General features: G+C 38.1%; 1 protein-coding gene across 4 annotated transcripts; it reads left to right on the plus strand.

Moving 5' to 3' along the window:
- The first annotated feature begins 2,221 nt into the window (after nucleotides 1-2,221).
- Nucleotides 2,222-21,944, plus strand: LOC131688522 (protein transport protein Sec31A). 4 transcript variants are annotated; one of them, XM_058972824.1, is made up of 12 exons: nucleotides 2,222-2,336; nucleotides 2,751-3,647; nucleotides 3,704-4,006; nucleotides 4,064-4,307; nucleotides 4,366-4,493; nucleotides 11,157-11,388; nucleotides 11,441-12,825; nucleotides 12,996-13,094; nucleotides 20,774-20,882; nucleotides 20,949-21,217; nucleotides 21,288-21,359; nucleotides 21,415-21,944. In XM_058972824.1, the coding sequence occupies exons 2-12, from the start codon at nucleotides 2,772-2,774 to the stop codon at nucleotides 21,601-21,603; spliced, it is 3,906 nt and encodes a 1,301-aa protein (XP_058828807.1). In that variant the 5' UTR covers nucleotides 2,222-2,336; nucleotides 2,751-2,771; the 3' UTR covers nucleotides 21,604-21,944. The 4 variants fall into 4 exon arrangements, with proteins under 4 accessions (XP_058828807.1, XP_058828806.1, XP_058828809.1 ...); XM_058972823.1 differs by having other exon boundaries at nucleotides 20,774-21,217; nucleotides 21,415-21,943; XM_058972826.1 differs by lacking the exon at nucleotides 12,996-13,094 and having other exon boundaries at nucleotides 21,415-21,942.
- The last annotated feature ends 1,431 nt before the right edge of the window (nucleotides 21,945-23,375 follow it).

Here is a 23,375-nt window from a genome sequence, read left to right on the forward strand (position 1 = left end):
ATTTTGATTCTGTAGAATTTAAATGGGATTGATGGATTGAAGCAGTCTTGTCAATATATTTATTGACAATATTTCTGTCTCGTGTAGGGTCCGCTATACGTCAATCCCATTTGAATTCTACATAATCAATATTTTCAAAATGTCCTTACACGATCAATATATTGATCAATAATTGGTTGATTGTCAATAGCGGACCCTACACGAGATAGAAATATTGTCAATAAATTTATTGACAAGACTGCTTCAATCCATCAATCCCATTTAAATTCTACAGGATCAATATTTTTAAGATGACCTTACACCATCAATATATTGATCAATAACTGTTTTATTGTCAATATTTGACAATAAACCAATTATTGATCAATATATTGATCGTGTAAGGACATTTTGAAAATATTGATTCTGTAGGATTCAAATGGGATTGACGTATAGCGGACCCTACACGTGACAACAATATTGTCAATAAATATATTGACAAGACTGCTTCAATCCATCAATCCCATTTAAATTCTACAGAATCAATATTTTCAAGATGCCCTTAAGCGGACCCTACACGGGACGGGAATATTGTCAATAAAAATATTGTCAAGACTGCTTCAATCCGTCAATCCCATTTGATTTCTACATGATCAATATTTTCAAGATACCCTTACACGATCAATATATTGATCAATAATCGATTTATTGTCAATATTTCTGCACGTGTAGGGTCCGCTTTAAAGCAGACCCTACACGGGACAAGAATATTGTCAATAAAAGTATTGTTAAGACTGCTTCAATACGTCAATCCCATTTGGTTTCTACATGATCAATATTTTAAAGATACCCTCACATGATCAATATATTGATCAATATTCAATTTATTGACAATATTTCTACACGTGTAGGGTCCGCTTAAGCCTAGGGGCAGATCACTCTAAAGCGGACCCTACACGTGCAGAAATATTGTCAATAAATCGATTATTGATCAATATATTGATCGTGTAAGGGTATTTTAAAAATATTGATCATGTATAAATAAAATGGGATTGACGGATTGAAGCAGTCTTGACAATATTCTTGTCTCGTGTACACTGAAAAAAATCCAAACGTTAATTCTATTTGCTTCAAACCGCTTAAAATTCATATGAAGAAGAAATGCTATTGTTATCACGTGCACACATACCTTCTATGTGTCAACTGTATAAACTATGTATGCACACACATAAGAGATATGTGCATATTGTTATAGAATGGGGTTTTATGTGCCTAATAGTTATGAAATGTGAATGTAAGATTAATATTTCTTGTAAATACACACATTAGTGTTATGTGCCAGCAAATAGTGTCTATATGCCTCCGTTAATTGCAAAAATCTATGTGTAAAATCAATAGGCATAACGTTTACTTTTTTGAGTGTAGGGTCCGCTTAAGAATGTATGACAAATTTGCATCAAATTGAAAAAAATGCATTTAATTTTTGCATCAGCAGAAAAGTTTGTTTAACAAACGTCCACTTTATCCTGATCCACTTTATTCGACGTTTTGTTAAATGTAGGGCTAGTTTTTTCTGTAGGGTTTTGACGTCTTACACGCAACGCAAATAACATTGCACGCAACGCAAAATACATTATGAATTTCTATTTTGATGGAAATAAATGCATTTAATTTCGCTGATTTTTAAAAATGCATCACAAGTGATCTGCCCCTAGCCTCAATAATCGATTTATTGACAATATTTCTGCACGTGTAGGATCCGCTTGAGCCCGAACAATTATCAATAAATATATTGACAAGACTGCTTCAATCCATCAATCCCATTGAAATTCTACAGAATTAATATTTTCAAGATTACACACCATCAATATATTGATCAATATACGATTTATTGTCAATATTTCCGCTCGTGTAGAGTCCGCTATTTAAATTATATGGCATCAATATTGAAAATAAAGCGGACCCTACACGAGTGGAAATATTGACAATAAATCATATATTGATCAATATATTGATGATGTAAGGTCATTTTGAAATTATTGATTCTGTAGAATTTAAATGGAATTGATGGATTGAAGTAGTCTTGTCAATATATTTATTGGCAATATTCCTGTCTCGGGTCCGCTTAAAAATTTTCAACTCACCTGTTCGTCTGCTATTTTCATGACATGCGGGTTGTGTTGATGCCTGAGAATCGGTAAAGTAGTACAGTAGTAGCTTCTACTTTATCAGCCACGTTGGAATATCTGACGTTTCCAGAAGAATACTTTTCCGAGGAGTTTCTGTTGGTTGTGTTGTGCAAAAGTGTTTTATTTCAGTGAAAGATTATCAATTTTTGTACTCGATTTGCTGTGCAGGTATAATAACATAATGTGATTATACAAAAAGCAGTTCATATGATCTTGAAAAGCTAAAATAGAAGGAGCGCTAGTATTTAAAAATTTTGTTTTCAATTAGTCCAGTCATCAGTTTTACATTTTTTTTTGAGAATTTTCCGGCTGATATTGTTTTTTTGCGTTTAGGATGTAGTTTTTGTTCAAGAGGACAGCTTCTGCACTATATTGTAAATTGTAATTTTATTGAATACGATATTCTGTCGGTATACACCTAGTATCAGAACAAGGAAATAATGTACATATTCAAAACTTGGTGTAATTAATATAATGAAATTGTTTTATTCAATACGATATCTTGTCCGTGTTTAAAGTATACGATTTACACAGTTTACTTGTATCAGGACAAAACAGCTGTTTTAAGTTTCTATTTTTTAGGTATACATAAAATTTGCTAAAATGAAGTTAAAAGAGCTTCAGAAGATGGTGAATGTGGCATGGTCACCAGTTCAGCAAGACCCAATTATGGTCGCCGCCGGATCAGCGGCCCAACAATTGGATGCGTCCTTTAGCACTTCCGCCGCATTGGAACTTTATTCGATAAATTTATCCGATGCTAGTTACGATCTACAGCTTGTTGGAAGCCAGGCAACATCGCATCGGTTCCACAAGGTGCTTTGGAGTCCGTTCGAGTTTGGGTCTACTCATTCGAACGGCTTGATTGTTGGTGGATGTGAAAGTGGTGTTATTCAAGTTTACAGTGCGTCTAAGCTGCTGGCCGGGGAGAATGCATTGTTAGCTCAACAGGATAAACATAATGGTTCTGTTCGGTGCATGGATTACAATCCTTTTCAAAACAACCTGTTGGCGTCGGGTGCTTCAGAATCTGACATTATAATTTGGGACATTAATAACACCGCTGTCCCCATGAGTCCTGGAGCTAAGGTGCAGCCACTGGAGGATGTTCAAGGACTTGTCTGGAATCGGCAAGTGAAGCATATTCTAGCGTCCGTATTTTCGACAAGATGTGTAATTTTGGATTTAAGAAAAAACGAGCCTATAATAAAGCTGAGTGACAGTCAATCGAGAGTACGTTGGAGAGAGGTTCAGTGGCACCCGGAAATTGCTACACAACTATGGTTAGCTAGCGAAGATGACCAAGCGCCGTCAATTCAACTATGGGATTTAAGATATGCCACGGCACCGGCTAAAACTTTCCACATTCACCAGCGCGGTGTTCTCGGTCTTACATGGTGTTGGCAAGATTTTGATCTTGTTGCCTCGTGCGGGAAAGACAACAAAATATACTGTTGGAATCAAAATTCTGAAGATCCGGTATGTTTGAATTTTCATTCTTTTTTAAGTTAACTGTTGCAGAGTTTACGTTGCAGAATGGTGAAATTTTAGCCGAGTTGGCTACTACTAATCAGTGGAATTTTGACGTTTCATGGTGTCCTCGGAATCCAGCATTGATTGCCGGATCAAGTTTCGACGGCAACGTGACAATTTATTCAATCTTCGGAGGCGTTCATCAGCAAGTGCAAACAACGAACAAAATAGCGGATTCGTTCCCGGGAATGGAAAGCATTGGTCATGAGCCGGTTCCGCAAGCTGGTCAGCAAACTCAAATGGCAACCAGTGATTTGAAACGAGCACCAAAGTGGATGAAGCGGCCAGCGGGGGCATGTTTTGGTGTGAGTGTTTTTTTTCTATTTAGAAGAGCAATTAACAATATTTTGTTTTCACTCCAGTTTGGTGGCAAATTATTAACATTCAATGGGAATAGCCGTTCTGTGACAGTCAGCCAAGTAGTGACAGATCCGAATCTAGTGGATCGCTCGATTTGTTTAGAGAAGGTTATGGCGGAAGGAAATTTCATCGAATACTGTCGACTAAAGGCTGATCAAACCAATGACCAGCATTCGCGTTTTATTTGGTATTTCTTAAAAGCCAATTTCGCAGAGAATCCTCATGCGGAAATGCTTAATTTACTTGGTTGGATTTTGAACATCGAGATAACTAATTTACAATTAATATTACAACAATTTCACAGGTTATCATGAAGAGGATACGGCGAGCAAATTTAAAAAGTATGCAAACGAAGGAAAGTATAATGTTGGTGCTCCAAAAGAAGCAAACCCTGTAGACGATTTGGCAGATCAGATGACTGGTTTGAGTCGGGTAAGTGTTGTGTTGATTCCTTAGAAACATGAATTGTCCGTTCACAATTGTCTAGTTATGTACGGTATGCAATCTAGATTGGATGGTGGACCCAAGGTATGTTGTTTTGGGTTGTATACATTTGTAGCATTATCAGGTTGTTACTTCAAGCTGTTCTCAACTCTTATTTGACAGTTTTTACGAACTTCGCTACTCGCGCAGTGGTCGGAAATTGGAAAATCTTTGCATACAGACTGCAGGTAACTGGTATTTGGAAAAATAACCATGTTGATCACAAATGGTTACACGAGGAGGAGAAATTCTTGCTCACAGCGATATTATACTCACATGTAGTTTTCCTTACAGGAGTTTTCCTTACAAGAAACTACTGTGAAGATTTGATCATTTGCGTACGGGTAAGGTAACGGATATACATGGAAAAGCCATGTATATCCGTTACCTTGATCTCGATTGAGTAAAGACGAAGGGGGTTGTTTAAAAATTTCTAGGCTCAGCTATATCCAATTTTTAATGGATTAGAAATTTGACGTTGAATTTTTATATCCTCGGTAGTCAGATCATGTTTTTCTGAAAAGGAATGTTACGCTACCTTAGATTTGAAGTGAAATGTTATATCTTTAACAGCTTCCTTGGAAGCTTTTGTGATTTCAGCGATGTGCTCTTTAAACCGAATATCTAGTGTTCTCTTAGTTTGTCCAATATAAATTTTATCACAATGAGAACAAGAAATTTTGTATACCCCAGATTTCCCCAGAGTTTCAATCGGATCTTTAGTGGATCCTAATATCGATTTAAGTTGGTACTTTCTACTACTAAAACAAGATCCATACCAAACTTTTTGCCTTTCTCATATAAAGAAAGGCTATGCAATCACTGTAAAAATCGACTTTTTAACCGAGGTCTGGAGGGCCGAGTGTCATACACCATTCGATTCAGTTCGTCGGGATCGGTAAATGTCTGTGTGTATATGTATGTGTGTGTGTATGAGTGTGTCATTTAAACTCACAATTTTCTCAGAGATGGCTGAACCGATTTTCGCAAACTTAGTTTCATCTGAAAGGTATAACGCTCCCATAAGCTGTTATTGAATTTTAAGTTGATCCGACTTCTGGTTCCGGAGTTACGGGTTGAAGAGTGCGGTCACACAGCAAATTCCCATATAAACTGGTACCACCATGATGTTCAAATGATGTAAAATATTAAAATTCATGTAACATTACTCTAGTTTGCGGGTCTGGATCACTAATGATCAATCAAAGCAGCTTTGACCACATTGGCCACCTATGACGGTTCATGACGCCCCCGGGGAACCCGCCAAGTTCCTAAGCTAATATCACACCCATTCCCCAACGAATTCTCTACCGATTTTTACAAACTTGATTTCAAGTGAAAGATACAGTAATACCATTGACTGCTGCTGAATTTCATTCGGTTCTGACTCTTGCTTCCGGAGTTACAGGGGTGTTAGTAAGGATACACTGGAATTTCCCATATAAATCGGTACAATCGTAATACCTCAGAGGCTAAAATGGTCACCAAATTACTTCTAATCGCAGATCTAGATCACTGATTGCCAATCAAACATTCTTTGAATATATTGTCCACTATCGACGATTCCGAAAGCCCGGAATTCTGGGCATATTCCACAATTAAACTCACATCGGTTCTTCGGTGATGACTGAACCGATTTTCTCAAACCAAGTCTCAAATGGAAGGCAAAATATGCAGTTGAGTATTGCGTCGCCGCCCCTCCCCCTTGCCTTGCCCTTACACCTCCCTCCTTCATCACTCCACTCTCCTTGGACCACCCTCACGCCCGCATTTCCTTCATCCACCCCGTATACCGAAATAAGAAGAAGGATTTCTGACGCATCCTCCACTCCCACTCTACTAACCCCCCATTCCCTCCACTTTCAAACCCATTCCACCAACATTTCAAAATATAATCACATGAAGATAACATTGTACTCATGCTGATTAAGCTAATTAAATATTATTCTTTTGCCTTTCTCATATAGAAAGATTATGCAATTGCTCCAAAAACCGACTTTCTAACCGAGGCCCGGAGGGCCGAGTCTCATATAACATTCGACTCAGTTCGCCGAGATCGCAAAATATCTGTGTGTATGTATGTGTGTATGTATGTATGTATGTATGTATGTAGGGTAAGGTGGGGCAAACCCGACCTAGTAAATGGTTTTGGTTGTAAAATACTCATTAAACATCGGATCAAGTCGTTTTGTATACCAAATTGAAGGTCAGACTTCTGGGCAGCTTTCTATATAAATCTTTTTGTTCGTATCTTGAGAAAATCTATCTATAAACTTCGTAGGGCTTTAATCAAAGAATTTAAATCCACTTGCATTTTTTTGGCAATCACTTTAACAATCAGAAATATCCTGTAGTCAATGATGCACAAAAATCAAATCAAAAGTTGTAAAAACACACTTATTGTCGTTTGAGCATCTCAATGTACACTAATACAATGCTGTCATACCACCATTATGATTATTTTCGATGCTCTACACGACAACATTGATATTAGTTCGCGTAGTGATTCCGATTTTCGATAACAGAGAGGATTGGGTTTACCCAACGGTCGGATTTGCCCCACCTTACCCTATGTATGTATGTGTGTGTATGTGCGGATTTGTTAACAAAATGTCCACATCGGTTTCTCGGAGATGGCTGAACCGATTTTTACAAACTAAGATCCAAATGAAAGGTATAATGTTCCCATAGGTTGCTATTGAATTTCATTTTCAACCGACATCTTGTTCCGGATTACGAGTTGAAGAGTATGGTTACAAAACAAAATTTGTTGATTTGTTCACATCGGTTTCTCGGAATTTTCTGAACCGATTTAGCAAACTTGATTTTAAATGAAAGGTCTATCAGCTGCTGTTGAATTTTGTGTGGATCCGAGTTCTGGTTCCTGAATTACAGGGTGATACGTACGATTACGCAGCAAATCCCGATTCTAACGAATTCTGTGATGAATGTAAAAAGGTGATTTTTTTTTCCAAAATGTAAACACAACTGTTGAATTTGTAGATCTAGGTCACCAACAGTCATTCAAAGTCTCTTTGGCCACACTGGCCACCATCGACGGATCCGGAAGCATCCAAATTCAGAATAACGGTTATATTGGTTTTTCGAATATTTAGTCTCAAATGAAAGGTGTTGCGTCGTCGGAAACTGATATTAAATTCCATCTCCATCCGACTTCCGGCTCCGGAGTGACGGGTTGTGGAGTGCGATCACATAGAAAACTCCGATTCATACCGATACCGCGATGAATGCAAAAAGGTGCTCTTATATATACTTACCAAGTGTAATAAGAATGAAAGACATTTCCATAATGTTATATTGCACGAACCAGCTATTAAATCATAGTTTGTAGAAATGAGAAAGGGACAATTGCACCTCTAGGTGGATTAAAACAGGTTTTTAATTTATGTCTAAGTGGATAAGCCGTATTTTTGTTGAAGTCTACTGCTATCCTTTTTAAATTCTCGGTTATTGGGATTAAAAATTAAAAAGGACTTATTGGGGTTAAAAATTAAAAAAAGCCTCGGAATTGTTTCCTTTGACATTTTCGTTTGAGGATCTAAGAACGAAACCAGGATAGTTACTTCAAATAAGCGTTTTTTGGTGAAATTGAGTTTGGTTCACGCAAAACAGAGGTGATGTTGGTGAACCAGCAATATACTTCAGGTTAGAACCCAACGCGATTTCCAGGCCTGAGTTAGTTTTTGCCTCAAGCATCCTAAATATCGTAAATGTTATTTCCCACAACAAAGATGGTAGTATGATTCATATTTGGGTCTATCAAAATATTAAGAAAGTTCAGTCGTTGACATTTACAAGGACGTAATGATTCTTTGTCTTATACAAAACAATCTAAAAAGGGACTGGGGAGTACACAAGCCTTCCCCTTCTTTTCATTTTCTGACTACGTCTATGTTATTCAGCAATTCATTCTGAATATTTCGTTCAAAATACCAAGTCTCTGCGAAGAATATATTATCATTTATTTAAATTTTTAAATGTCGATGTCGGTGGTGTAACGGCAGTGTTGGAAAAAGTAATCAATTTCAGCATTTGGATTTTACAATAAGTTTTATAATCGTTATAACTATTTTTTGAAAACTCGTAGCTAGATACGGTCTTCGACAAAGTTGTTAACCAAGGTTTGAACTATAGTTTTATAAAGCCAGTTTTCCATATTGAGTGAAATAGCGATCTTTATTAACGTAAATGCAAAATAATTGATTTCCCCATGTAAAATTCCATACTAACTTTGAACGCAATGCGCAAACCCGGGAAGCAATTAATCGCTACCAAATTTTGCACAGTCATTTGGGACCACAAAAAGAACTCAAAAAGTGCTGTGCCCGCTAGTTTAAATCATTTTGATGTTTTCCCATACAGCCGCGAGCCACTCTAATAAACATGCATATAGGACAAATTGCAGAATTCAGTACAGGTGTGTTTTGAGAGCTATTTAGTAACAACCATAGGAAGCGGTGGCCCCCTTCCTATGACCCAAAAGCATGGAACAGTATTATGTAAGTAAGGTTATGTGGTGAAACCAAAACTTTGTGCATTACCTAGGTCAAGAGACTGATGCGGTGTAAAGCTGCTGAGGATGAGCCGCCGAAAGTGGCGGCTCCTTGTTAACAAGCCAGTCATCTATTCGCATACTCGATTTAATCGAACATAGGAATTGATGTCTTCTTTCAAACATGAGCAGTTCTTTGAATCTTTCGTCTGCGAGGTTTATTCAACCATACTTCTTTCGAGCTTTTCTTGAATATATATTAAAATCGAAATGAATGCACATTTTGACAAACGGTTTGGCGTGTTTTAGAGCATTTATCCTTCTTTTGCATTGGATATGTTTCGTTTGCTCGGTTTACTCAAACATGTAGCATAAAATACGCTCGACAGTAAATTGTAAATAGTACTTATACTACACGACGCTTATGTCAATTGGCCAACTACCATATAACGTCTTATGTCAAACGATATGCCAAATGGCTTTATGTCAAGCAGGGTAATCTTGTTCAGAAGCTAGGACAATTTTCAAAGTGTGATGTTGCACTGTTGGTACTGATTATTGTTCATATGAATACATTTTCTAAAAAAGTTTCCCTTCCCTTCCTTTGAGTTTCATTTTTTGGAATATTTGTTTGCAATTACGCAATGTTTGTTTAGAGTCTTTCGAGATAGTACTACGATCGAAGTTTCTTATTTGATGCGTTTCATTAATCATATATTCATATGGCGGCCATATCAATGAGATGTTCTTGGTTGACTGTCCCGGTTACAAGAAAATGATGCCAGATAATTCATACAGAACTCCACGACATTCCCAGTGGGAGCTATTGGTGTTCCACTTGAAACCATTGGCCTCCCTTTTTGTCATTGTGGCGGCTTCTCCCCAATCGAGACTTTTTGTCTATAACTAACATTCTTGAAAAATTACGTTGGTGAAAGTTGAATAATAACATAACACAATGACAATTTTCTTAAAAAATATCACTAGCTACACCTTTTATACACAGTTCCAACCACTCATTTACAAATTAGTTATCCCTCAGATCCAAACACATTTTTGTACTAGTTGTCTATCCCCCGTATCCTTGTGCATATATCAATGGTACCATAATAACAAATGCGGTAATAGTCCCAACTAAAAATATATTCAATTCAAAATGACCGCTAACATTGGCGAAGAATTGTGTTCAAGTATTATGTCTGTTAGTTGTGGTATAAGTACCATTTGGCGTAAAGTATGAAAATACTTTTCTAATGTATTTAGTGCAACATGTTTGAGTAAACCGAGCAATCGGATGGATCGTACATTTGCATACGAAACATTTCCAATGCAAAAGAAAGATAACTGCTCTAAAAACCCACCAAACTATTTGTCAAAATTTGCAGTCATTTCGATTTCAATATTCAAGGAGAACTCGAAAGAAGCAATCAACACCTATGCTTGAATAATCATCACAAGTTTGCGTGCAAGAGTTATTTGGCATACAAATTCAAAGAACAGCTCATGTTTGAAAGAAGGAACCAATTTCGTTCGAGTAAATACGAGAGAATGCTTGCGAGAAGCTGGCGATTTCGACGGCACATCCTCAGCAGCTTTATACCGCAGCAGTTCCTTGAATTATGTAATGCTTAAACCTTTGGTTTTACCACAAAAATGAATAAAATACATTAACTTTTCTAGGGAATGGGACATTCTGGGAAATGACTTTCTGGGGAATGGGGCATTCTGGATAATGGCTTTCTATGGAATTGTACATTCTGGAAAATGTCTTTCTGGGGAATGGCTTTCTGGGAAATGGGTTTCGGGGGAATGGTATACAACCGAATTGGTATGCTGAATGCTACAAATTGGAATAGTACCATTATTGTATAACTGATTGCATATGCCAAAAAATGCAGTGCGAGAGCCTTACTAGGTAATGACCAATGACCTAGTATGGTATTCCATTCACAGGGGTCAAATCTTTGTCTACATTCATTACACCTTGAGGTTCAGGAAGAGTAAGCATAGTCAGTCTCGCGAATATTTTCATATTTTATTGATAGCGGAGTTTTATATAAAATAACCATTATTTAAATCTTCTTTATGTACCGATACAGACAATAGATAACAATGCCGTATTCGATGCAATCGCCGCTGTTAACAAGGATCTAGAACAGAGTGATGATCAGAAAATTGAAAAGAACGTGGATGTACCCTATCGAATTCGCACCGGTACGGATAATGAGGGTTTGATCTGTGAAGCACTGTTGACCGGAAATCTAGAAGCTGCTGTTGAACTTTGTATGGAAGCCGGCAAAACATCAGAAGCGTTGATTCTAGCAATGAATGGTAACCATGCTGTCTACTTTAACTATATATTGTTTAAACATATTATTTATAGGTGGTTCGGAGCTGTTGTCTCGTATTCAGTATCGGTATTTGAAAAAAAATGAAAGCTACTTATCCAACATTATCTCTGCGCTCGTGACTGAGGATTGGAGCGGTGTCGTGACTCAGTGCACAATTGATTCCTGGAAGGAAGCACTAGTCGCAGCATTGACTCATTGTAAAAGACAGCTGCCACTCCTGTGCGACAGGCTAGGAGAGCGTTTGCAAATGGAAGCAGCTGGTGATGTAGATCTTGCAAGAAACGCTATCCTTTGTTACATTTGTGGTGGAAACATCGACAGGCTGGTAGAATCATGGAATTTACAAAAGTCGAACCGCTCTGAAAATGAGCCTAGCAATGGCGAACTTGACAAAAATAACAACGGTAATGAGGATTTACAAGAACTAGTAGAAGTGACAATATTACTACAAAAGGCCTTGGAAAAACAAGGCCGAGTCACCAGCGTTAAAGGGAAATTAGCTGATCTGCTATCTCAATATGCTAGTTTATTAGCAGCTCAAGGTTCATTGGATGCAGCATTATTTTTTCTGGGAGATTCTACTGATCATCAGATGGTACAACTAAAGCAACGCTTATGCCACGCTGTTGGACATGTAAACAATCTCGAGAAAACCAATGCAATGTATTATCAAACAAACCAACGTGGTTCAATTAGTAATCAGCAGCAAATACCACCCTTCAATCCTGTATTCCCCACTATTGGACAGGCCGCCAAAATGAAAAGTTGGCAATCAGCGAATGCACCTGTACCTCCAACGGCAGCTCTTGTTCCTGGACCTATCATTCCTCAGCCCATGAGTCAACCGTCTTGGAATACATCTCCATTCCAACAGCCACCAACTGTGACTCCGTTCAGTCCAGTAGTATCGTATCCAATTGTACCTCCTGCAGCATCAAAACCTCCTATGAGACCTCCTCCGTCAGGCGACCTTGCTCAACCCCCTCGACCATCTTCGGTTAGTTCTCAAACCGGTGGCGCTTCGCTAGGTCGTTCTAAGTATGTACTGGATCCATCGGTCAGTACTGGGTCTAGCTATGGTCAAGCACCACCCTATCACCCAAACGCGCCCCAATCTGCCTCAACGTCGCAATTCAATCAGTTCAATACACAACCAGTTAATCAACCATCGATCTACAATCCCGTTCAATCAACAAACAATTACAAACCGTTCAGCCCTGCCCCGCTGGTGCAATCAAATGCATCCCCATACGTTCCCGTAGTCCCACCATTAGATGTGACATCTCAACCTCCAAACATTTCCTATCCGGGTCCACCGCCAATGTCATCTCAACCTTTTAGCAAAATGCAAAGGAATCCCACGCCTCCTCCGGGTTGGAACGATCCTCCAGCGCTAATGACTGCACCCCGAACACAGGTAAGTAATCAGCAGAACACTTTATTTTGAAATTACACGTTACCTTACTCTTACGTTCCAATTCAAGAAAGCTGTCGTATTTTTTTTTGCTATTTTGTCATACACCCTACCTACGTTTTAGTTCTTTTTCACATTAAACATTATTTTTTATTGTCCTATATGCCGTGTAGCTCCGTGAGCAATGTAAAATGTCGGCAGTACATGCTGGGACCCGTAGATGGCGTAAGATCATTGACTCGTATAACCCCTCAAATCGGTCTTCACCGCAGGTTAGAGCCGATAAAATATCTTGATTGCACGATTTTTTTAGATCCCGATAGTTCTCTGTTTCGTTACTATGCATTATTCTTGAATTGTCAAATGTCCAAATAGTTTTGTTTGCATTCTTCGTTCGCTTGTACTGTATTCTGCTTTTTACGTGCCATAATGGCAGCCAACATAACCCTATTCGTAATACGTTAACAGTCCTTATTTTAGCAATAGTTGTTTACGTCATTGACCCAGTTAGAGTAAATCATCCTACATTAGAGTAATACGTCGAACGTTTGTTCAATTAACGCCCAACATTACTAACGAGTCTTGTGTCAAGGTGACGTACACAGCTGTTGTCAAAACAAGGATGTAGGCCCCCATAATGACACGTGCTCGTTTTTTATTGTCTGCGCACTCCGATTCGTTAAAAGACGTTGAATTGGTATGTTGAATGCTACAAATTGGGCGCAAATTGGCTCACTAACACTTTCCCATGTGTTTTGCTTATATGCATATCGTAATTAAGCAGTCGATTGTTTTAGAAATAGGTTACCGAATAGCCAAAATAATCGAATTCACATTTTTAAAGAACCACAGATATGTAAAACACACATGGCCTCCAGAACAAGACTTCACGCGGTAGAATCACATGATTTGGTTTTCATTTGCTCTTCACTCAACATTCCACAAAATAAGTGTTGGAACGGTATTACACTAATAATACTGCATTTTTGAATATCAAAAATCGAATCTTATAATCTAGTTGATTTTTAGGGCTGCCACCCCTCCGGGTATGATCCGGGAACGATCTCCGGGCCTCCGGGTTTTACATCAATTTCTCCGGGTTTGGTGGGAATAAGCATAATTTCATTTTTTTGGAATTGATTGATTCTTTACAAAATATTTAAAAGTCTAAGCTAACTACTACTCTGGTTCAGATTTATTTTACCCTAACCCTAACCCTTCGTTTCAAGGTGGCAAAGATGAGTTCACCAAATATTGCTGATATCTTTCGCAAAGCAATGAAAATGAAAAACAAATTAAATTTACTACAAATTGAGGGAAGTGATATTTCGCTACATGCTACAACTACAATTTAAATATTGCATTCCACTATAAAAAAGTTATTTTGCTGCAATTTTACAAAATCACTTCACTGTTAGTGGTGCTTATCACCAGCTGCACTAAGGTATGGAAGATTTGTTCTAATCCAACTGACTAGGTGAACATCAAACGAGTTCTTCCGGTGTTCTTGCTACTCCTGCAGCGACCTTTAACTGTTGGCTAGGGAGGTGAGTCTTTCCCCTTTGTTGCGACCTCTGGAGATGAATAACCGACACCACATATTGCTTTCCATATGATGCCGCAGTCCTGGCTCCTTTGCTCTCCTTTTCCTGTTAGTTGCGGAGGAGAGCAATGGTCGTTCAACTTATCCTCCACAGTGAGAGTAGCTGGTGCTTTTGTATTCTTGGCACTTAGTCGGGAAGGTAGATTCAACTTAAATTTAAATATATTTAACTCAAGGTTGAGTGATTTTTGCCGTGGTTACCTTCATCACGGTTTACCTAATTTTACCTTATTCTACGATACCCCAAGGTTGCGTCAAAGGAGCTCAACTTTGGGTAAAACCATTCGGAATTTTATTCGGAATCCTGAATGGAGTCAGTATGAATTCCAACTCAAATGCAACAATCAATTCTGAAACCGATTGAGTCGGAATCGTTTGTTGCATTTGAGTTGGAATCCATACTGACTACATTCAGAAGTCCGAACCGGTTCCGGAATGAGTTTAACTGCGATGTCCCCCAATTGGCGATTCTACGTTGAAACCGCTCACAGATAGCGCTGGAAGCAAAGTGTTGCTGATTTGATTCTGTTCTGTCATAGTGTACGTTGAAACCGCTCACAGATAGCGCTGGAAGCAAAGTGTTGCTGATTTGATTCTGTTCTGTCATGGTGCATATATTTTCTTTAAACATGTAAAAAAATAACTTAAACACCAAATCACCGATCAATTTGTTGATAATTGTTTATGAAAATGAAGGAAAACCTCATTTTATACGAGTAAACATCTTGCGAAAAGAGTGTAAAACATAGTGGTTTCTAATCTTATTCACAGAGCTATATGTGTGCTGTTCCGAAATGTAATTTGTCGAGCAACGTTGCCGCCGCAACATCATTTTCCGTTCTTCCTAAGTTAAGCTAAACATTCATGAGATGCTGTAAATTCATGAAACTCCAGATCACGCGAGGAAAGAATAAATCTGGCTAATAGGAAAGTGTCAGCTTTGTATCATGCACAACTGATCCTTCTCTCTGATAGTCTTCACCAGGCATTGCATTTATCGCTCATATGAGTAAATGCGCCTGGATAGTTTGCTACTGCGACAATAAAAACTCACATTTTCACACGAAAAGTTATTGGCACTCACATTATTTCTCCGGATAAATAAAACAGCCGGAGAATGAGTGAATGAGTTTATCACGGTATCCTTTTTGCGTTCGCTGCTTTGCTGTCGTTATTCCAAAACACGAAAAAACGAGTCTATTGGGCCTAATTAAATGTATTTTTTGAAGTTTTAATTGATTTCCACGAAATTAAAATTTTATCACCTTCTCCAGTGAGAAGGAAAAAGCCAAAAAAATTTTATCCAGAAAATCATTCTCACGCTATTTGTGGAGACGGAGAATTTTGCGACTCATCTTATCTAGGAAAAGTTGGACATCGGATAAGCTACTTCTCGCTTGAGTGAGAGAGAATTACAATGCCTGGTCTTCACTGAATCTCCTACGTAGTCCAATATATGAAGGAGTTTTACATTGGTACTGATTGGGTCTCGGTTTCGAGTTGGAGCTTTCTTTCATGTCAAACTCACTTTGACAATCAAACTGTCAAAATTAGAGATGTGAACGGATGCATTTATACTACTAACGTCTCCGTTGGAGAGTTTTTGACATCTGTCAGGTGATCCAACAAGCGAATCAAATTCGTTAGTTGGACAGATGCTGTGTTAATTATTCCACCTAATCGGGTTGCTCACGTAAGGCAAGGTCACGTGCACTATTTATTCCATTCCCGCTACCACGGACTAGCAGTTTTGAATCTAGTTTTCACCCGAAAACCCCGTTTTTCGTGAGCGCTATTCGATGCGTGTTCTTAAATAATGTTTTATATTTTGAAGTAGAATACTTCTAACGTTTCAATATGGGGTCCGTTTCGAAAATTTCAGTTGAGAAATTTTCCCAGGTTTGAAATGCGAATATCTTCCGTTCTAATGGACGAAATCGCTATATTTTTGCACTATCTGATCGGAAATTTGTGCACGTATTTACTATAAATAAACCAAAACAAGGATTTTCAGAAAATCCTTCGGAAACAGCGAGGAAAATGCGCAATTTGCCAGCATATCCCACGCAGAGCCGTCAAAAAGGAGCATGTAAACGTTTCATTACATACGGGAATGTTATATATACATGTTACGCGAGCTTGTTTTGTATCAGTGGTGCTCGCTTACCACACGAGCAACATGCTCGTCCGGACGGTGCAATGAGCGGTATCATGTTTGCGTTCCCGTACCAAGCGTCATCGCAAGGTTCTTCGTGATAAAATCCAGGGAATCACCAAATCTGCCATTCGGCGTCTGGCTCGTCGTGGTGGTGTAAAATGCATCTCCGATTTAATCTACGAATGCTGATGGTGTGCAGGAAAATGTCATCCGAGATGCCGTGACCTACACTGAATACGCCAAGCGCAAAACGGCAATGAATGTCGTCTATGCTCTGAAGCGGCAGGGACGCACTTTGTATGGATTTGGAAGTTGAAAAGGTAGAACTCACTTGTATCATTATAAAAAAGGCCCTTTTCAGGGCCACCAAAATCATTTCAAAGAATAAGTTTGCATTTTCTGTTTCATGGACTGTTTCTGCCTGGAGAGCAATTTGGGGTTAACCCTAAATTATGATTTATTTCAGTACGCAAATTGCAAATATGATCAGAAACAAACTGGAGTGAAGTGGAAAACATTTTTACTAGGCGCATTCAAAAAAGGTTTCAATTCTCAAACATTTTACCAAGGTGCTGTATTAGTGTTCGATAATCTCCGTATTGGAAACACAATTTCAATTTTGTTCTTTATCAAAAATATGTGGTCGACCAACGAAGAGGTGGAGCTACGAAGAACACATATTGAGGACAACACAAATAGGACGAGCTTACATTGTGCTGTAGTCAGGTATAAAAACTCAGCATGCTGTTGCTCACGCTCAGTTCGTTTCCAGCATCAGCATGCAGCAGTTCGTTTGCAGCATCTCCCGCAAAATTCTAACCACCGTCCGTTTGCTGCTGTCAGAAGAGTTGGCCAAGCACGCCGTCTTCGATGGCACCAAAACTGTTACCATATACACCAGCTCCAAGTAAATTTCGAACACTGCCCAAACAAAAGGCCCTTTTCAGGGCCATCAATTTATCGACAAAGAATGAAATTGAAGTTTTGTTATTACAAGCATCAGAAAGTGGCTTGTCAAGAGCGTTGTATGGTAAGTGAGCCACTTGTGAACAATACCGTCGCTTTCACGTAGAATGGCACAAAATCAAAAGTTATTTGTGATTTATAGACAGTTTAGTGTAATGATTCAATTTACAAAAATCGAACGTTTTCTAACGTTTCGATATAGATGCTCCGTTTCTAAATTTTCGGCCAGAATGCTGCCTGTTTTTTCTAACGTGAAAATCTGCTGTTGTATTGAATGAAAACCTTCGATTTTTGCGCTGATAGGAAATAGTAGTGACTAATTCTGTAGAATGTACAATTACTGAAAATAACGGATTTTGTGAAAGCAGTGGTTGGTCCGTACAATTCGATTCCAAGCGAACCAGACTAGTTTTCGTTGGAAGGTCCACCTCTGACAATAGAAGTAAACTATTTTATTTTGAATTCAACTACAACTTCCTTGAAAACAGCACAGCTAAAAAACTTTTGGGAAAAACGCGCAAACCTATATTTTCCACTATAATAAAAACTAGTGCCCCCGCCGCACAGCATCATCAAGATTGATAGTTATTCAAGCCGAGTGGAAAGGGGGAGGGAGGTTGTAAGGCAATGGAAAATTTCATTTATAATTGGCTGGTCCTGAAAACAACTTGTTGGTTTGTGGTTTATTTTGGGTCACAATTTAGACCCGCTCGATTTCTGATAGCTGTGAATTTTTCGCAGGGCCGCAGGCTTCGCAGGCTTCTTAACGCCAACCGTGACTGGGGCACTTTTACACGGCCTTCGTTGCCTACCAGCCCCCTGTAAAGGACGACGACTCTGTACAGCCAGCATCACTGCCATGAAAGGCAAAACATTGATTTTGAACCGAATGATTAGAAGCTGTATTTAGTTACAAAATGTCGATTTTCTGAATCATATGATATTAAATCATCCCACAAGATGCAAAACGTCGTGTGGAATGCTTGAATATCGAGCATAGTGCCGAACATAATTCTTTGTTTGGGGCTTTATAGCTATAACGCCCCATATATGTCGGTCGCTGTCAAACTCCATATGATGGTATAGGGTTGCTAGGGGGCAGTTGCCAACTGCTTGCGGGGAGCCTTTCCTCCGGTGGACTTACGAGCGGTTTGTTTGGTACAGGCCATGTAACGAAAAATGCTGATCTGCTACTTCTCTGATGCTGGTAGTAGGACGACGGTCAAACGCTCGTTTGCGTGCCTTCATTCATAAAAGTTCAACAATATTTTCAAAGAATGTTGCAAATTGTCAACTTGATAATTCCAAAAATACTCCAAATAAACTATGAATGTGCTAAAGTCGACAAAATCGCATAGAAATTGCTTATTCCAGAGCAGAATTTACCGGGCAATGTTAATACATTAAACGAAAGCTTTCAGTCCCTACTTCATAGGAAAAATATAAAAATGGCTTAATAACCAATTTATGTATTCAAAACCGCTTGTACCACTATAGGAACACATGTACCAATAGTGGTGCAATCGCTAATTTCGATTCCTATTGTTGCAAATCCCATTGCTTTCTTATGGGACTTGCAACTATAGGTACACTACATCAACTATAGGTGCAAGGGAGCTCAAAATTCTAAGAAAATCATTTTTTTCGATAGTTATTTGAGCAAATTTCAAGGATAACAGTTTTATTGTCGCATAATTTTAGTGCGATGAATCGATAAAAAAATATTTGTTGATGGTTGGTACCTTAGTTAGGCGTATAACCCACTACTGCAACTATTGGTACACCTCAACTATAGGAGCACCCACCCTACAATATAATTTTTGAATTTCGTTTTTTTTTTAATTTCTAAGCCCTTGAACTAATGCTATTTTTAGACATATTTCGATAAAAATCGATTTTGAACATTTCATGTTTGAATTTTTTCGAATATGAAATCAATATTAAAACGCCGCACCCCCTTAATGATGTCCGATTGAGCTAAAAAATTGCATAGATTCATTTTTCGATGTGATAAGCATTTATTGCTTTATGCGAGAATTTAAGATAATCATTTTCATTGAGATCTTCCCTGTTGAGCACCCGCAGTTCTCCATACAAACTTTGGTTTTAAACTGTGAAGCTCCGATTCAATTTTCCCCGATCTTTTGTTGAACAGTGTTATAAGAGTAGAACTGAAAAATTTATTTTGATTTGCAAAATCGAGAACTTAAACCTTTTGAAAAAGAAAAGTTTTATTATTTTCGATAAATTTGTTGGCAGGAATGGTCTTTTCGTGCATTTATCGTAACATTCAGTGGCGTAGCCAGGGGGAAAGGGTTGGTCGTTAACACCCCCCCCTCCCCCAACCAAAATTAGTTGGATTGAAAAAAAAATTGATGCTGTCCAATTTAATTAAATATTGCACAATAATAATTTTGGAAGCATATAGTGTGACCACTACATTAAGAACATATTGTTTTAAGCATCATGGGGAATTTTGGAAAATTGTGGGAAATGCATCTTGTAATTTATCTCTTGGCCAAGGTCCCATTGATATCAAATAATCATGCGCTCTTTTTTTTAAAAAAAAATCCCCGAAGTATGGATTTAGGAGCAGTGATTCGAATGGAAAGCGCAGTTTGAACATAAACATAAATTTGCTCACCAAAAAATTGCATACATTTTACTATGCGCTAAAAATGTATTTTTTTGACAATGCGTAGAGTTGAGACAAAAACAAAGACAATAATATTTTGGAAAGTAGAAGGAAAATGATGAAAAATGACGTTTTCCGTTTGTCTTTAGTTGGTCAGGATCGGGTTTTAAGGGCATTTATTTCTTTGTATTATCAATTATATAAATAGCCTCTAAAATCAGGATAGTAAAAAAATAATAATTTCAAAATATTTCAAGTTAGTGGCTATTGTTAGTGTGTAAGTTGCATACTTCAAGAAACTGCAGTTACACATTTCAAGAAATAAAAATGTAACAAAAGTGAGCTTTGCCATAGTAATTCCACAAAAATTGCAAATGCAATGGGATGCCAGATCTTTGGGCAATCAATCAACCCCAAATTTTGTGCAGTTATTTGGGATCTCAAAAGGAATCAAAAATATTTTCTGAAAGAAAGCGTCTATGTTACCCCACCCTAGTGAACATCTTTGGTAGCCTTATTTTTTGTAATTGCATTATCGCGTATTAGTAAACTACCTTTTCAATCAGAACCTTTTCGTTTTTTATTCCAGTCCAAAGCCGAAAATACCCAAGTTGCTCCTATCACATCCCCTATACCAGGGGGGTTTGTAACCCAACCACAGAATGGCTACCCTGATACAAATAGCAACTACATGTCCGGTCAGTATTCACCAAATGGGACCACCGTTGGAATGACACCGCAGCAACCTGTTCTTTTTAATCCAGCTACACCTGGTCAACCTTTGCATCCAAATTCCGGAGCTGTCAACTATCAAAACTTCCAGCAGAACCTGCCATATCAGCAGCAACCCTTTCAGCAACAAGCGCCACAGTCTACGAATACGAACGTCAATTTCATGCAAAAACCTGCTTCAGATGTTCCGACTATTCCCGAGCCACCCAAACAGAAACCTCCTATTCCAGAGGAATACGTCTATCTGCAGACAGTATTCGAGGAGCTAAAAAAGCAATGCATCGCTGCGGCTGGAAATCCGGTAGATTGTTTGAGATAATTTTTAAATGAGAAATACTATTAATCGGTAATCTTTATATGGTTTTTTGTAGCAAACAAAGCGAAAATTGGAGGATGTCTCGAAAAGGTTAGAAGTTTTATACGATTTATTACGTGAACGAAGGGTAAGAAATAACTAGCAATGTCAATACATTGAAATTACCAAATTAATTATTTCAGCTATCTCCCAGCACACTTACTTCGTTGACTCAACTGGTACAGTTGATCCAAGCCGGTGATTATGCAAATGGAATCGGGCTTCATACACAAATGGTGTCTGGGCTGGACTTTTCGCAAATTGCGAGCTTCATGCCAGGCATTAAAGTTTTGCTGCAGTCTGCGATGCAACTCCAAGTTTATTTAAGATAAGCTCGACCTATCGTATGTTTCATAACATAGTTATTAGAAATCAAACGTGCTAGGTAATATGCGATATGATATTTAATGTTAGAGCCAAGAATAATGGAATTGTAACCAGGTCAGAGAGAAACATTGCATTTAATTTCTCATTTTAGTGTAGTAATGTGTTTGATTAAATGGTTCTCTCGTTTACTATTTGCAGTTTTTGGTTGGTTCGTGCTATTTATGATCGCGTACATGTGAAAAACTAGTTTAATATGCATCTCGCGTTTCTATTGATTCAATATATGTTTATTTACACTTAACTCTTCTATACTTTTCTAACCGAAAATGATTATATTCAATAATAAATGTAATTAACAGTCGAAACGTATCGTGATTATGATTACATTTTCATTCGATAAGAAAAACCTCATTCGGCAAAAATGGTGGGACAGAGTACTCTCTTCGGTATGTTGATTGCTGCTGCTGTTACAGATGCTGCAATTTAACGTTCGTTGTTTTCTTTTTGTTGTTCAGAACAATAACACTAGTTTACAAATTTTGGGGTGATTGCATGAAATTAAGGAAAATGGTATTTTCTAAGTGCAGCGCCCATAGTTTTTGGCCAGAATCAACCCTGGCCAATTTCACCAAGTAATGCACCATGGAAGCTAATTTCCTGGGTTACATGACCAGGTATAGCCTTAAGCAAAGCTGATATTTTGATGCACTCGCGCTTTCCAAGCCATATCCTTACGGAAGCGAGAAACACTTTGTTTAATTAAACACAATTATTTTGTTGCTAGCCGCGATGGCGACGTCGTTCGAGCGGAAAATAAAGACTTCCGAGTATGAATCATAATGAACTACTGATTCATCCACGGGGGGCTCTTACTCTCGCGAGCGAAATACAATGTTTACTTTCAAAACCTCTTTCGCTATACTGCCCATAAAAGCATAAGACCGAGAAAACGCTGTTCAAAACTGTCCCATCCATTGAGCCAAATGGATGGGACAACCATATTTTGGTATTTTTTTATATTTTCTAAACAATCCTGGTAATCTTATTTGTGCAGTGTGATTCAGTGGTGATACAGAATACAATCCAACGGATAACTCATTTTCGACAAAAATCCACATGGGACTCTTATGCTTTTATGGGCAGTATATTGTAAATCAATTAGGAAAATGGAAGAAAACAGATAACATTTTCGCCTACGTTTTGTTAATTATTGATGGATTTTCATGATTCGAACACCAATCAATTCAGAAAACTGCCAGTATAATTTTTTTACCAAATTTATCTATGTATTTTATTAGCATACTTTTGAAAAATCCGTAAATACGCAAAAAATAGGGAAAACCTATACAATTTTCATAAACTTGCACAACACTTTCCCTAACACAGACCTCATCTCGACACTCATAAACGTCTTACACATTTCATCGCTTGCGTGACGAATGAATAAAAAGATGGGTGGGTAATGTCAGAGACATAACCGGAGTGAAGTAGAATACACTTTAGACCGATAAATTCTCCTCTGGAATAAGCAATTTCTATGCGATTTTGTCGACTTTAGCACATTCATAGTTTATTTGGAGTATGTTTGGAATTATCAAGTTGACAATTTGCAACATTCTTTGAAAATATTGTTGAACTTTTATGAATGAAGGCACGAAAACGAGCGTTTGACCGTCGTCCTACTACCAGCATCAGAGAAGTAGCAGATCAGCATTTTTCGCTACATGGCCTGTACCAAACAAACCGCTCGTAAGTCCACCGGCGGAAAGGCTCCCCG

This window comes from Topomyia yanbarensis, chromosome 3, assembly GCF_030247195.1.
Source record: "Topomyia yanbarensis strain Yona2022 chromosome 3, ASM3024719v1, whole genome shotgun sequence".
Taxonomy (NCBI): Eukaryota; Metazoa; Arthropoda; class Insecta; order Diptera; family Culicidae; genus Topomyia; species Topomyia yanbarensis.